Source organism: Phocoena sinus, chromosome 9 (assembly GCF_008692025.1).
Source record: "Phocoena sinus isolate mPhoSin1 chromosome 9, mPhoSin1.pri, whole genome shotgun sequence".
In the NCBI taxonomy this organism is placed as follows: Eukaryota; Metazoa; Chordata; class Mammalia; order Artiodactyla; family Phocoenidae; genus Phocoena; species Phocoena sinus.
In genome coordinates, this window is record NC_045771.1 from 97,826,765 (window position 1) to 97,843,334 (window position 16,570).

The 16,570-nt window shown below is 50.3% G+C and overlaps 1 protein-coding gene across 5 annotated transcripts in view; it reads left to right on the forward strand.

The window, feature by feature from the left end:
• CCM2 (CCM2 scaffold protein) overlaps nucleotides 1-16,570 on the forward strand; it is a 59,369-nt gene that overhangs the window by 12,267 nt on the left and 30,532 nt on the right. Inside the window, exons 1-3 of one of the 5 annotated variants that reach the window (XM_032643069.1) lie at nucleotides 5,033-5,263; nucleotides 5,635-5,790; nucleotides 11,869-12,042. The exons of 1 other annotated variant lie outside the window; for it this stretch is intronic. In XM_032643069.1, coding sequence (XP_032498960.1) covers nucleotides 5,692-5,790; nucleotides 11,869-12,042 — 273 coding nt within the window. In that variant the 5' untranslated portion in view covers nucleotides 5,033-5,263; nucleotides 5,635-5,691. Of the gene's footprint in view, nucleotides 1-5,032; nucleotides 5,264-5,634; nucleotides 5,791-11,868; nucleotides 12,043-16,570 lie in introns of those variants that run through there. 3 more of the 5 variants (XM_032643067.1, XM_032643070.1, XM_032643071.1) reach the window with 3 other exon arrangements.

Sequence of the window (16,570 nt, forward strand, 5' to 3'; positions counted from 1 at the left end):
CCCCAGCCCCCCAGTTCCCGCACCCCAGGCTGGGCTCTTGTATCCGTTGCTGTCTCCTCCCGCCCTGTTGCTCTACAGCCCCTCCAGCCAGCTTGGCTTTTCCCTTCGTCCTGTTGGAACGCCAGCGTATAATAGAAGATCTGTTTACGATTACAAGTACATACTTTAGGGTTAAAATGAACAGAAACATCCAAAATCTCTATAAGAAAATCTCCTGAAACACACAAACATGGACTTGAAGAAGTGGAAGACACCTGTGTTCGGGTGGGATAGTGGCATCGTGACTGTGTCTGCTCTCCCTGAATTAATTTTTAACATGATCCCAATGACAATACCATGGGGCTTGTTAATGAAACGAGACCACTTGACTTAAAGCTCATTTTTTGTTACGCCCAAGCAAGAACAATCTCTGAAGAAGAAAAATGAGGGAACAACCCCAGATGGGGTTGTGCCGTCTCGCCCCCGATTGGAGCTGTGGGGTTGTCCTGGGATAAGCTGCAGGAACAGAGGAGAAAATACAGAAACAGGCCCCCCTCCATGGGGAGACCTGGGGAAACCTGAGTGCCCAGTAAAACGGTGTTTCACAGCAGTGGGCACAGCTGAGCAATGGGCGATATTGGGGTAGCTGGACAAGCGTGTGGAAAAGGATGAAATCAGATCCATCCTTCCTAGTGTACACAAGGGTGAACAGGTGGTTCAGAGGTTTAAATGAAAGCAAAAATAATTAAGCCATAGAGGTACTAGGCAAAAACATGGGTGAATTCTTCAGTGATCTGGGAGATGAGGAAACTTTTTTTTGGCCGTACCGCGTGGCTTTTGGGATCTTAGTTTCCTGACTGGGCATCAAACCTGGGCCCTCAGCAGTGAAAGCGTGGAGTTTTAACCACTGGACCGCCAGGGAATTCCCGAGGAAACTTTCTTAACTATTATTCAAAATTCAGAGCAAGGAGGGGAAAGACCAGATCTGATAACATAAACATAAGCAAAGTAAAAAGACAACAAATCGAGAAAAAATATTTACAACTTATAAAACAAAAAGCAAATATCCCATATATAAGGTGCTTCTAAAAATAGAGAAAACAAAGGCTGAGGACCTGAGAGGAAAAAACAAGTCGAGAGATGGGAGCAGACAGTTCACTGAAAAAGAAACTCAAATGGCTTTTAAATGTGTGAAAAGGCAACTCAGACTCTTGCATAATAAGAGAAATGCAAATTAAGAGCACACTGAGCGACTTTTTCTCACCTTTCAGGCCAGCAGACATCCCTACTTGGTCAGGCATGAGGAACCGGCCAGCATAGCTCCTGACAGGGCATAAGGGGCTATGTCTGGCTGAACTCTGGTGACTGACCCAGCATCCCACTTCGGAAACCTCCCCCAAGGAAACATGGGCAAAAACACGAGGCAGTTCGCGCACCAGGCTGTTCATTTTGGCCTCAGTCCATCCCTGGGGTGCAGGCTCGCTAAACCATGCTGCAGCCTCACAGCGGGCCGGGGTGGGAGGGTGCAGCGTAGAGCCCTATCTTCGATGATTATCTAGAGGGGAGGGGCTGACCTCTCAGCATGGGCCTTGTGAGTTTGGACCATGTAACGACTTAAAGGATTACAATTGAATCCAAACATTAAAAAAAAAATTACTTAAAAAAATCAAAAGCAAAGTATTAGTAAAAATGGCAAAAACAAACAAAAGACATAACGCCACAGAAAAGAGTTATTTCAAGTAATTAAATCATAGAAATTCGACAGCAGGCCGACAGTGGGACATACACCAAGGACAAGAAAAGCAACGAAAAAACTTTAAGCAAATTGTTTTCAGTAATCATTTTATTAGTAATAATACTGGTATTATTGCCACTGTTCCATATGTTTTAGGATAAAGTGGAACTATAGTTACATTAACATTACACACTGGCTTTCACCATAGGAGGAGTGGGTGGGTGCAGATAATACCAAAGAATGTGATCAATAACCCTGTAATCCTACTTTGGGTTGGAAATACTGTGAATTCATGAGGTTTTTCTCTTAAACACAAGGTGCTTATTTCCTCAGTCTCTCTGGTGCCAAGTCCCAGGCGCAGTGAACCCCCTCGGTGAGTGGCAGTGGGCCTGAAACAGCACTTTCCTCTAGAAGCAGCCGTGGCCAATTCTAGGTCTGAGGAGCCCTCGGCAGCTGCCAGGGTCCACTTTGAAGAGGCCGCCGCTGGCCGGGGTGGGACAACTGGATCGTCCATAAGATGATGACTAATGGATTGTTTAGCTCCAGCGATTCCAAGGAAGCAGCATTGCTGAAGAGAAAGGATGATGCATTTAACTTGACTTTTCTGAAGGATCTGTACCTCAGGGTGACCAAGTAGTCGAGGAGGGAAAAGGTCTCTTTATGTAAATGTTTCCACTAATAAATGATAAAGGAATTGTGGAACCAGACTGTTGAAAAATATCCAACTATGAGACAAAGGGGCCAGGCCATAGCCATCAGTGGCCGGTCACTGCCCAATATTATGTGCCCCCTGATGGAAGCGTTCTTGAAGAAACATCGCACTTGAGTTAAATAAAGCCTCACGATCTGACCACCGGTCTACAAGAAATACAGGGGCTGAGAAGCATCTTCAAAGTTCTGACAGAGATACAGCCTGCAGGAGCCAGAAAGTGGGATATTCTACAGGACGACCTGCCCTGGCTATTTAACAAATGCATCAAGAGACTTAAGAATTGTGTCGGCTCAGGGCAGTCTATCGATGGACCTGATTCGCATCTTGATTTGAACAAACTATTAAAAAAAAAATGTGAGTCTATTGGTGAAAAATTTGAACACCAGTTGGATAGTTGAAGATTTAAAAAAATTCCTGTCAAGTTTTAAAGCAAAATAATGCTACTGTGGCAGTTTTAAAATTTCTATTATTTTTTTTAATAAATTTATTTATTTATTTATTTTTGGCTGCATGGGGTCTTTGTTGCTGCACGCGGGCTTTCTCTAGTTGTGGCGAGTGGGGGCTACTTTTCGTTGCGGTGCACGGGCTTCTCTTTGCAGTGCCTTCTCTTGTTGCAGAGCATGGGCTCTAGGCGGTGGGCTTCAGTAGCTGTGGCACGTGAGCTCAGTAGTTGTGGCTCGCGGGCTCTAGAGCGCAGGCTCAATAGTCGTGGCGCACGGGCTTAGTTGCTGCATGGCATGTGGGATCTTCCCGGACCAGGGCTCGAACCTGTGTCCCCTGCATTGGCAAGCGGATTCTTAACCACTGCACCACCAGGGAAGTCCCGATGTTTTCTTATTTTTCATCTTTCGCTTTATGTTCTAGGATAGAGTTGGCAAGCTTTTCATGTAAAGGACCAGATAATAAATGTTTTAGGCTTTATGGGCCAAGAGGTAACATTGAGGGTTTTAAGTAGGTATCACATCAGAAGAGAGAAAACAAATTTCCACATTTTCATTGGTGAAATTCAAAGTGTGATAATCACTGAGTACAATTTTTTTGGGACTCAATCCTAATAGGAATGGAATTCTTTTGGGGGGGCTAACGTTTTGCTTAATTGGGGTTCAGAGTTAGTGCTGTCGATCATCAAGATGATTGGAACGTTCATTTGTAACAGTGCCACCGTATTCCGGGTCACTAATTGGGCTTTCAGTTACACCCATTTTATTATTCAGCGATCATGTATGTAATTTCTAAGATACCTTTCTTGTTTGCTCTGTCTCTGTCTCTCTCTCTTGGCTGTGTTTATGGATGCTGTTCTCCTCAAATGCCTCTAAACCCTCCAGAATTTAAGCCCCCATCCAGTCTCTCCTTTGCCCCCTGTGCTCCCTGCCCTTTCTCTTCCATGCTGACCCTGGTGATCATTGTATCTGTGAAAGCAGGACAGGTTGGCTTGTATGTGCAGCTGGTGGGCTTCCTTTAGTTTCCTGTGTTTCCCCAGGAGGGGCAGCTCTGGGACTTTGGAAGGGTGGGCTGCGTGTCGCATGCAGGGGGACCTAGTGGGGACCAGGCAGTGGACTCAGGCCCCACAGTCACCAGGTTACGTCCTGGGGGCTGCTCCACCTCCTGAGGTCTCTGAATCTCACTCCTGGTTCCCTTTCCCTCAGAGCTACCTGATTCTGCTCTGCAGGGGCAGCTTTTAGAAAGAAGGAGAAAGCGGAGTCCAGACAGTACCCATGGTGCCCTGTGTGTCTAAAGAGATAAAGGGATAGTCCAGTCAATACCACATGTTTATTCAAACAAATCTAGTGCAGTACTCCTTACCCGGTTTACTGTGCTTTCTACATCTGCGGCATGTGTAGTGGTAACTGAGGCATGAAATTATTGTTCTGAACCAGTCTTTTCAGAATCAGGAAATACTAAACTTTGTTACAGTTTAAATCGAACCATATGAAATAACCATTTTTATGGGCAGAAAACTGTTGAAAATTAGCACTTTGATCAAATCAAATCTAATATTAATCTAATATTAATAAATCTAATGTCAGTAAAATTGTATTATATTTGTTATGTTTTGAGCTGTGAATATGGTCACTCTAAATCATCACTCTAATTAACCAGAACAGTTAATTAAGTAGCCTCTCCTATTTGCAGCCATTCTGGAACATCTAGAGAGTGTAAGGGTCTTCAGCATCAACAAACCCAACTTCTCCTTTTCAGGATCAGATTTGACCCTGAAGGAGTTAAAGTGAGCTTGCTCAAGGACATACTCTTTAGTTTCAAAGTTGCATCTCAAACGCAAGAGTCCTGGAGGCAGGTAGAGGCTTTTGTAGGCTGACGGTCATGGAGAAGGTGTGCTCTGCACAGGCCCCCTGGACTACAGTGCCCTGAAGCAGGCAACAGCCGGCCGGAGACAGCCAGGTCAGCGGGTCCCACCACATAGGTGACAACGCACGTCAGGAGGGGGAGCCCCAGCAGTGCTCTCAGCTTCCTTGCTTACTCTTTCTAACTTTGTCGTTTGGATTTGCAGAATGGTCGGACTTGCAAAATAATGTCCTTCAGCTGACTACACGGTATTGGCTAGAAATGTGGGGAGGCCACCCGTGGGCTCTGCGTGCTAGAGGTAGTAAGGAAGATTCACTGGTTTAGTAAGAGGATGGGCTGGTTTAGTAAGAAGATCTGCTGATTTGGTAAGAAGGTGGGCTGGTTTAGTAAGAAGATGGGCTGGCTTAGTAAGAATGTGGGCTGGCTTAGTAAGAAGATGGGCTGGTTTAGTAAGAAGATGTGTTGATTTAATTAGAAGATGGGCTGGTTCAATAAGAAGATGGGCTGGTTTGCTAAGAAGATCTGCTGACTTGGTAAGGAGATGGGCTGGTTTAGTAAGAAGACGTGTTGGTTTAATTAGAAGATGTGCTGGTTCAGTAAAGAGGTGTGCTGGTTTAGTTAGAAGATGTGCTGGTTCAGTAAGGAGATGTGCAAGCTTAATTAGAAGATAGGCTGGTTCAGTAAGGAGACGTGGAGGTTTAGGTAGAAGACGTGCTGGTTTAGTATGAAGATGTGTGGGTTTACTTTATGTCTTTTCGTGCATGCAGCCTGTTTGGATTTTGCCAGCAGTTTTAGGGTGTTGCCTGCCTCACACTTTTTTAAAAAACTGTAAACAGCTTCAGTGGGGTTTGCAGAAGGAAGCTGTGGTTTCTGGTCTTCCTGTTCATTCACGTGTTTTTTTCAGAGGGAGGGCTAACATCTGACCATATTTTTCAACAAGCTCAGAAGTGAACAGAGGAGAATGCACGGTAACTATCGGCAGAGGGGGAGGAACCAGAATTCCTCCAGAGAAATTCCTCCTCACACAGACTTTCCAGCGGGGTGTTCCATGGAGAACGAGGTAGGTGCAAACCCAGTGTGGAAAGAGCCATCTAGAATGATTGTTTGGGTCTTGTGACCTTTATTTTGGGAAGGTGGGGTGGAGGGTTCCTGCTGGCTTCCGGGTCTGAGAACTGGCAGCCCCCGTGGCCAGCGATGTGAGCAAGGTGAGCTGTTTGTAGGTTGTTGGGTTCGTCCATCTTCACTTAAGGAGTAGGAGACCGTGGATGTCAGGTCTGCTGAGGAAGAGTGACGTTCATGTAGATTTGTAGTCAGTTAGGTCCCAAGATCTGAGTTGGAAAATGATTTAGGGAAGAGGTCAAGAAAGGGCACGTTCACGGTGCAGACTCGCGCCTGGAATTTCACCCGTGACGCCTGAGGGAGGAGGAGTGCCCGGCAGGAGTGGCCTCGGCCGCCGCGTGGACGGTCAGGCGCAGTGTGTGTCACCGGAGCAAACCGCTGCAGTGGGGGAGGTCAGGTTCACGCCTAGTCCTGAGATGGGGAACTCGAGGTCTGTAGGAGGTCCTGGGGCGCGGGCTGTGTCGTACTCCTTATTTGGGCCTCTGCGGCACCTAAGAAAGGCTCTTTTTCTGTTGGTAGGCGCTTAAGTGCTTAACTTTCTTTTTAAAAAGATAGTAAATCTGTTGACTTGCGTTACAGGGAGTTGGAGTTAAGATAGGCAACGTTGAGATACAGTTTTAAACAGTGGTGCTTATAGGAGAGGATTTGTCGGGGTGCTTCGTGTACTTGGGCGGGGGTGAATCTGGGGAGTAGCCGCTGCCTTGCCCAGCTGGACAGTTGGACAGTGGTTCTGCCCGGCCCACGCGCTGGCCTGGGTGTCTCTCCCTGGTGTTGTCCCGCAGCCCTGCGGAGCCTGATCCCCGCTGAGCAGTCCCCCCCTCTCTCCCTCAGCAGAAGGGGCCCTGGGCCAGGGAAGGGGGTCCCTTGAGGTGCAGCCCCAGTGCCGGGCACATGCCAAGTGCCCATTAGACGTTTGCTGAATGCTGAACTGAAGGACCCCAGGGCATTGCACTTGAAGCCTTTGTTCTGGGGCGGTTTTGTGTTATTAACTAAAGGAGTAGGTAAGGGTGCGTGAACACCGTACTGAGGCATTCGAGGTGCCCGGCGCGGGTTTCCTTCCTTCACTGCCACACGCTTTCTCTAGAACGCGCTGGGCTGAGCCTGGTGCGCGTGGAGTGGCTCGGTGTATGTCACCTTATTGTTCACTTTGGTCCGCAAGTAGAGGCCACTGTCCCATGAGCAGTCGTGCTGGTTCCTTCAGCACGCACATTTCATAGTATAAATTAATAAACAGTCTGACGGAGAAGTTAGCCTCTGAGAATTTGTTTAGGAGATGCAGTTACTCGGAGCCTGGTCACCCCAAGTGAGATGCTAAGTCAGGCTTTAATCTAACAATACCCAAGGCCAGCCTGGCCCCTGGTCCCTCCTCTAGGAAAGCGCTAAGTGGGCCAGAGTTTGTTTGTGTGTGTGTGTGTGTGTGTGTGTGTGTGTGTGTGTGTGTGTTGAAGAGCTACATTTGAGGTTTCCAACTTCAAAAGTTGTTTCAGGCATAAGATGGAAAATACATTGTAAGAATACTGTAAGCATCTAGGTATCACTTCTGAGCCAGTTCAGAAGTTCTGCACAGTTCTAGGAAGCAGCGTGTTTTCCATGTGAGAAGTCTGCAGGTGCCTGACAGGGCCACCGAAGCCCCGCATCCCCTCCCTGGATGTGTGCCTCGCACCCTCGGTTGGTTCCTTCAACACTCAGGGCCCCCGTTTCTTCACGAGAGATTCGGGCACAGATGGACGCCGGGTGGCACTCAGTGCCAGGGCTCCATTCACGAAGAGAACCCGTGCTTGGCATTGTGCTCCTTCCAGGGGCTAAATTGCTCCTTTTGTCTTTTGGGGTCAGAGATGGCAAGATCATTTCAGTGATGATGAACATGGGCGCTCAGTGAAAGTACCTGTTGAGTGAAGGATGAACAATTACACGGGCTAAAACCACTTTTTAAAACTCTGTTTTGATTTGGAGGCTATTCCAGTGAATTAAAGAGTCCACAGTCGTTTAATGGAATCCTGATTCTGTGCATCGGAATATTCTTTTTCTGAAATTAATTAATTAATTTATTTATTTTTGGCTGCGTTGAGTCTTCGTTGCTGCGCGCGGGCTTTCTCTAGTTGTGGCGAGCGGGGGCTACTCTTCCTTGGGGTGCACGGGCTTCTCACTGTGGTGGCTTCTCTTGCTGCAGAGCACGGGCTCTAGGCGCATGGGCTTCAGTAGTTGCGGCACGCAGGCTCAGTAGTTGTGGCTCGCAAACTCTAGAGCACAGGTTCAGTAGCTGTGGGGCACGGGCTTAGTTGCTCTGCGGTATGTGGTATCTTCCCGGACCAGGGCTCGAACCCGTGTCCCCTGCATTGGCAGGTATATTCTTAACCCCACTGCACCACCAGGGAAGTCCCAGAATATTCTTAATTGTTCTCAGTTTATTTTTTTCAAGCAGAACTTTCTTTTACATTTTCATGTTTAAAAGCAACATAGGCTCCAAAATCCTGAGGTGCCCTCTTGTTCATTGTGTTTCTGGAGAAGCTGAGGGGCCCCCACTGTGCCTGCCATCCCCCAGCTCCCAGCCGTGTCTACTTTCCAGCTCCTGCAGCGGGAGCGGGGCGCGCACCTCCTGTGTCACACGCCTGCTGTCCTCGGGTGGGGCAGCCGCCCCCGTTCTGTGCTGAAACAGGGTGAGGCGGCAGAGGAAAGCTGCAGGTTTGCTGGGTGCATTTCTTTACATAATGGTTTCAATATTCCACTTTCTAGGGAGGCTCATCCACCGGTCGAACGTATTTGGGATGTTAAAAAAAAAAAGCACATGTTGCCTGGGGTATGCAACACTGAGGACTGAGTTAGGAAAGCTGTGTCTGATTCCAAATCAGTCATGCCAAGTTCATGCTTGGCCAGGTGGCCTTGTGTGCAGCCTGGGTTCCGGGGCGGCTCCCCTCGCCTCCGCCAGCCTGTGAGCAGTGGAGGGCAGGCGCCATTATTCGTCACGGGGCCTCACGGGGCCGTGCCTCGTTGCCAGGGTAGCTCCTTTAAAAGCAGGGCATTTGGGCCCTAAAGTACACCTTCGAGGCACCTGGCTGGCAGTTCTCATCATGGATTCAGTCCCTGTTCATCTGCTTTGGGCTTATCTCCCCCCGCTTGACGGTGACCACCTTGAGGGTGGGAATTCCGTCTCACCCCTCCACGGGGCCTTCCTGATGCTGGCTGGCACAGGCATCAGACACATTACTGCTCCCCTGTACGGTGCTGGCTCCCAAGAGGTAAAGGCAGCAGAAGACGGAGTGGGGCTCAGCGTAGGGAAAGCTGATCCTGGAGCAGTAGGAGGCGTCTGCAGTGGGCGTCCTGGTTTCCTTGGCCTGCAGGGGCCAGACAGATGAGGCGTATGGGCTGGCAGAGGGTCTCTCCTTAAGGTGGGTTGCAGGACTCGGGCTCTGGGTCCTTGCCACACAGACTGATTCTGTGTGCGGACTGTGACTTCATGACCCGTCCCTCAACATTAAAATAACAGCATGGTTTGCATGTGGCCTGTGGACCTGGCGATTTAGCACGGGCTTCTTGGTAAGAGGCTGACCTTGGCAAACCCCTCGTCTCAGAACTGGTTCCCTGTTGCTTCCAGGTGTAGAGGAGTAGCGAGGTAGGGCAGCAAACAGGTCGAGCTGAGCTGTTCTCGTGCGCCATCAGGTTCAGAATCAACCGTGGGCTGTGCCCGTGCTGGTTATGATTTGGGAGAGTGAACTCTGTGAGGTTACCAGGTAGAAATGGTGTAGGGACAGATGTTTACTCCGGCCACTTAGGGATATAGGTCATCTGTGTAACATTGTGCCGCGTGCCTCAGTACTTCCACAGCCCTAGGGCAGTGCCTTGCGCATCACAGGAGCTGGGAGGCTCTCAGTGCGGATAAACTGTCAAGCAGAACAGGATCGAAGAGTCATGTGTGTGCCGTTGATCGCCTCGGATGCCAGCCAGAGTGGCAGTCACGGTTCAGGGCCTGGCCTGACCTGCCCGCAGTCAGGCTGGTGAAACGTGATGTTTACATTACTCAGCTCTCAGTGTCGCTTGCTTTCAGTGTAAACTTTACCATCGGTGCTTGTCTGGCAAATTGTGGGTGACGGTGTCCCACCGTTTCCACGTGAGCCCTACATCGCGGTCACCTGGTCCAGACCCCGTCCTCCCGGATTTCACCTGAAGTGCCTCACCCTCTCTTCCACTCGCCGAATTTGTGCTGGGGCTGACAACTCCTGTGGGATCGAGGAGAAAGAAGCCTGAGCGGGCCCGGGGGCGGGCTGTCTGAGGGCTGGGATCCGCCGTCTCCGGCTCCTCCGAGGAGCCCCCTCGCTCCTCTGCAGTTCGTCTGAGACTGTGGAGGTGATGCTCTCCTTATGACGATGGGATTGACTCTCTTGTCTCCCTTAACCTTCGTGCTTTTATCTTGTCTCCGCTTAAGTGTAAGCAGTTGTAGGCAGGAGCTGTACTCACCCTTTAAAAACGAAATCTTACGATTTCACACGCGGACAAGGGCAGAGAGGAGTAAATGAAGCCGTACACGGGCACGCTTCCCCCAGCCCCCCACGCAGCACGAAGCACTGGGGGGCTGCACTGGGGTGGGCAGTGGGAACTCGGTGGGTTTCCAGGGCGATGAGGGGCGCTCCAGTATTAGTTGCGGTGGATCAGTGGGGTAAAAGGCAGCTGTCCAAGGGCCAGGTGCTCAGGGGTAAGGAGTGCAAGCCAAGGAGCAGAGGAGGAAAGCCGGGCTCTGGCTATAGAAGGAGCAGGAAGGATGCTGGGGTCCCCTTGGCTGAGGGCGTGTTTTGGGTGGGGCGGGTCCTGCAGGACCTCCTGGAGACCCCCGAGGCCTCACCTGCCTTTGTGAGGGAGTTAGGGCCCCTCTCCATCCTCCATCTGTGAGATTGACAGGCTGCCGAGGCGCCTCACAGGCATTGTTTTGGGTGGCATATGGCATGTGGCTGAATTTCCCTCCCCCTTGCAGAGGAGGAGCAGGAACGAGAGCTTTTGGCACATGTTTGATGACATAGGTATTTATTTCTTGTAAGTGTTGGTCAGAGCTAGGCCTGCCCTAGGTCCCGGCCGCTGTCTGGTGTTGGGTCCTGCCCAGGCAGGCGAGCTGCAGAATCGCAGACAAGACAATGGAAGGTGACTTCTCGGTCTGGTGTGGGTCACCACCTTTGGGTTTCGCTGCTGTGTTCGGTGATGTTTCCCTGCCGAGGCTGCACATTGGCGTCTTGTGTTCTCTGGTTTTACGTTCCTTTGCGTGACTGGAAGCACGTGACTGGTCACCTTTGGCCTCTGCGTGCAGGTGCCCAGTGCCCATGCCTGACTCTCTGAACATCTGTGCCCGTGGAGGGCCTGGAGGGCTCTTACAGAGCTGCAGGGAGGGAATCCTGGGCCTTTTCCTGGGGCCCGCAGGCGAGGTTGACTATTCTCCCCGCTGTCCCTGGCTCTCCCTCTGCAGGTCTACTTTGATCGCAGGGTTGGCCTCCAGGCCCCTCTAGACACTGACCATGGGGTGAGGTCACCCAGGTGCTGGTCAGCGCCCTGAGCCCCCGAGGCCCCGGCGGAGGGAGGGGAAAGCAGAGCGCGTGCTGCGTTCCTACGGGAGAGGGAAGAGGCGGGCCTCACGGCTGTTGAGCTGAGTTTCCTGTTGATGCCACAGCCCTGACCACAGCTCCCCGCCTTCTCCGAGGACCCTGCAGTGAAGTGACCCAGTGGAGCCGGGAGGTCACTTCAGAGCAATGCTGCATTTTTGTCTTCTGAGGGAATCTCCCCCTTCCTGCCCCTTCTCACCTCCTGAGTTTACTCACCTTGAGAATTGGCCCTTGACCTTGTAAGTGTCCATGAGCAGGTGAGGGACCAGCCCCTCGGTGCCCGAGGCGGCACTGGGCCCGGCCCACCCTGGCTGGCAGTAGCCGGCCCGTCTGCACGGGGACCGTGGTGGTGCTTCTGGCCGCTTCCGCTTGTTAGCCATGGGTACAGCGCAAAGCCTTTGTGAATAATGAACTCCAATCATTGCCGTTTCTGCCTGCAGCCTGGAATTGTGTCGCCGTTTAAACGAGTATTCCTAAAAGGTGAAAAGAGTAGAGATAAGAAAGCCCATGAGAAGGTGACAGAGAGGCGCCCTCTGCACACTGTGGTGCTGTCCCTGCCTGAGCGCGTTGAGCCCGACAGACTGCTGAGCGACTACATCGAGAAGGAGGTGAAGGTAAGTCCGCGGCCGCAGGGCCCGCCTGCCCGCCGCCAGCAGAGGCCCCCGAGGCACCAAATGCTGCGCTTCTGGGACGCGTCCCCACTCACACCTCGGGTGCCTCCCACCCGGCGGTGCCCCTGCGGTGGTGTGTCTGACAGCTGGGTGCCCAAACCCCAGGTCTCTGTCTTCCGGCCCCATTTCTGGCTTTCTCTCCAGTAGCAAGCTGCCTCCTTTCTCGTAAAGGTTGGCCGTGTGTTTCGGTTCCTTGGTCAAGGCCGAGAGCTATTCCGTGTGCCATTGTCACAGCCCAGGACACGGGCTCCTGAACCCTGTCAAAGCCCGCGCCCACTGGTGGGTAAACGTGACGCGCACTAGTGTCCTGTCAGGGCTTCCCCTAAGCACTGCGTGAAAAGAAATGAGAGAGAAATCAGAGAGAATGGGAGAGGGGACCGCGGCGGTGAGAGAGGCCCGTGAACTTGCAGAGGGAGCTGACGAAGGTGGGGTGAGCCCACAGAGCTGGACCTGCGTCCCTCAGAGGACGCGGAGCTGTCCAGCTGGACCTGGGGGCTTGGGGCGCGTGGAGGATGGTGTGGGCTTGGGAGAGGGGTTTGCTCTCACCTGCCACGGGGGGGGGGGTGGGGGGTCTCCCTGGTAGAGACATGACACTAGGGGGGCTTTAGACGTGGGGACACCTGGCCCGGAGGAGGGTGGGGAGAGACCCAGTGTGAAGATGAGCAGGTTAAGTCAAAGCGTCTGTCCAGAACGGTGAGAATTGCCCACCCCCTTTCCCTCAAGCTTCCAGATAGGCCTGCAACCAGGCCTCTCCCACAAGGGGATCCTCAGAGGAGTGCTTTCATGTGGAAGCCACACAACCCGCAGAAGTGCTGCCTTGAATGACCCTGGGGTGACCACCCAGCCAGCCTGAGAGAAGCTGACAGTCTGCACCTCTGCCTGTGCACACGGCTTCTTTCGTGGGCAGTCGAGGAGAAGTACACGTTTGAGGAAGACGTTTCATCTAAAGATAGAGCCCAGGACAAACGCAAGACGTAAACATGAATGCAACAGCAGCAGTGCGGAAACTAGGGGAAAAATAAAAATACATAATGTTGTCAAAAAGATAAGAGGAAATACTGTTAACTGTGAGACAACAGGATAACAGGTGGAGACAAGAGCTTTTGGAATGAAAGGATCTTAACTATATGTCGTAAAAATTCATTAGAGGGGTCAAAAGATAAAGTCAGGGCAGTCACCCAGAAAGAAAAACCAAGAGACAAGGAGATCCAAAATCAGTAAACAGAAGATGAGAGAAGGAAAAAAATGATAGGAGCCGTCCAGAAGGTTCAGCCTCTGACTCATGAGAAGAAAGAATGGAGGAGAGTGGGAGGAAGTTGTTAAGATGGTAATGGAAGGACATTTTGCAGAAAATTCACCAACAGACATGATTCTCAGATTGAGAGGGTCCCTTTCTGGTCATGATGACCAGACAGGTTTCTAAAACGTGAGCCCTCAGAGCCCGTTCTGACGAGGTTCTTGGGAGATGTGCTGCCTCAGAGCACAAGGACGCACCAGGAAGGTGGGAGATGCAGATCCAGAACCGGGGCTCTAAGCACGGAAAAGAACAGAGGGAATTCCCAAGATGGGAATCTGAGGAACAGGCTAGGGCAGCTCTGGGAGAAGAGAACACGGATGGTTTTATATGTTGGAGTAGAGGCTGCTGAAGAATTGGGAAGACAGAATTGTACTTTGAAAACAGAGCAAGTGGAGGGAAGGGTAGGCCCATATTACACCATGAAAATTTAAAGTTTGGGGACTTCCGCGTCCAGGAAGAGGGAGTCGACATATTTTTCCCTATTCCTCTCACTAAGTACACCTAAAAATCCTGGACGTTATATATGCAACAACCATAAGAAGACTCTGAAAGGTAGAGTGACGGCAGACCAGCCAGGGACCTTGGGACCCAAGGGGGGGACCCCATTGGTGAGTGCCCTGGTTCTCTTTTTCCTCATGTATCCCAAGCTTGGAAATGAAGAAGCTGGCGACCCAGAACAGCCAACAGGTGCACACAAAATCCCAACAAAACTCACTTTCTCTGGCCAAAGGACCAGGAAAGGGATAGCTTAGCAGGACAGAAAATGTTTTACAATACCTGCTCAGTTCCAACCAAATGTGACTGAAAAACCTGTGGCCCCGCTGCTGCCTCTACCAGCAAAGACTGTGTAGGGGCCAGCACCCACCCCAGAGAAGGCTGAGTAGGGAGCTGGGGCTTTATCCCTGATGAACCCCTAGTGGAACTGCGGTGTCAGTGGAGACCATGTGGGGAGCCTGGAATTCTGCCCTCAGACAGCAGCAGTGTGACACACACCACCCCTCACACACACCACCCCTCATGTCATTGGGCCACTTGGGGAGCCAGAACGCCAGCCACATCCAGCAGGGAAGAGGAGCCCCCCACTCAGGTGGCAGCGGAGGCCAGTGGGGAGTCAGCCCCTCCCCCTGGTAACAGAGTGTGCTCCCCTCCCCCTGTGGGACTAGAGCAGATTTCTGACACTTGTGTCCTCAGAGTCCTGGAGGGAGAAGAGATGGGGTGAGGTGAGGCTGAAAAGCTGATCAAAGGAATCATGGCTGAAACTGCTGTGATTTGGTAAAAGACAGACTCAGAGATTCAAGAAGCTCACCACAGACAGGATGAACCCAAAGCGGTCCACACCAAGACACGTCGTAGTGAAACTTCCGAAAAGTAAAGACAAAGACAGTCTTGAAAGCAGTGAGAAAGAACTTTACCTGTAGGGAAAACGGAAATGATAGATTTCGTGTCAGAAACCACGGAGCCAGAAGGAAGTGACGACATCCTTCAAGTGCTAGGAGACCCTGAAGAATCAGAGGCTGATGAAAGCGCCACAGGCGACTCTGCACCCTCAGACAGCAGCGAGCAAACGGACCAGTTTCTTGAAGAGCACAGACTGCCACGGGTCACCAGTCAATAGATCATTTGAATAGTCCTGCAACTATTAAAGAAATTAAATATCTAATTTGAAAGCTCCCATGAAAAAGTCTCCAGGCCCAGGTGATTTCTGGAAAATTCTATCATATGTTTAAAGAGTTAACACTAATTCTACAGTCTCTTCCAGGAAAACAGAAGGGGAGGGAACACTTTTTAACTCATTTGTGAGGTTAGTATTTCCCTGACACCAAAATCAGTTAGTACGAAGCAAAACTAAATTACAGACATGAATACAGATGCTTAGGTATAAATGTAACAAAACGTATAGGATTTGTACGCTGAAAACTACACAACACGGATGAAAGGATCAAAGATCTGAATAAGTGGAGAGACATACCACGTACACGGATTGGAAGATTCAACCAGTTAACATGTCAGTTTTCCCCAAATTGATACACAGGTTTGATGCATTTCCTATCAAAATCCCAGCAAGATATTTTGTAGATAGAGACAAGTGTTCTAGAAGTTATATGGAAAGGCACAAGAAGTAGAATCGCTGGAAGGGTTTGAAAAAGCAGAGTTAAAAGAGAGAAATCAGTCCGCCTGGTTTCAAGATGTACTTTAGAGTTACAGCAGTGAAGACTGTGAGGCAGCAGTAGAGGGACTGACGCAGTCATCAGTGGAACAACATCATGAACCCAGAAACAGACCCAAACAAATACACCCAACTGATTTTTGACGGAGGTGCAAAAAGCAAGTCAGGGGAAGGACCGTCTTCTCAGCAAATGGCGCTGGAGCTGTTGGGCACCCATTGAGAGAAAAATGAACCTCACGCCGAATCTCACACCTTACACAAAAATTAACTCAGAATGGATCATGGTATTAAAGGGAAAAGGTAAAACTATAACACTTCTAGAAAAACACCTAAGAGAAAATCTCCAGGACCCAGGGTAGGCAGAGACCTTAGACTTGACATCAAAAAGGGAACGATTGGTAAACTGAACATCAAATTTAAAAGCTTTTGTTCTGCAGAGGACTCCATTAGGAGGATGAAGACACAAGCTACAGACTGGGAGAAGATATTTGCAAACCACCTACCTGCCAAAGGTCTTTCATCTAAAATATATAAAGAACTGTCAACGCCCAATAGCAGAAAAGCCAACAGTCTGATTAGAACATGGGCAGAAGTCATGACGAGACATTTATTTCGCCAACGAAGACAGTCAGATGGGAATAAGCACATGAAGATGTTCGACATCACTAGCCGTTAGGGAAGTGCAGATTACACCCACAGGGAGGCATCACTACACACCAAACAGAACGACTGACGCATAAGCAAATGCTGGCGAGGATGCAGAGGGCCACTCATGCATGGCTGGTGGACATGTAGAATGGTGCAGCCGCTCTGGAAAACAAGTGGGCGGTTTCTTAAAAACTAAACATGCAGCTAGCGTCTGACCTGGCAGTTGCACTCTGAGTATTTATCCCAGGGAAATGGAAATCTGTGTTGCCACAGAAACCTATACGTGAATATTAAAAGCAGCTTTATTCATAATGGGCAAAAACTGGAAATACCCCAGATGTCCTTCAGTGGGTAGATGG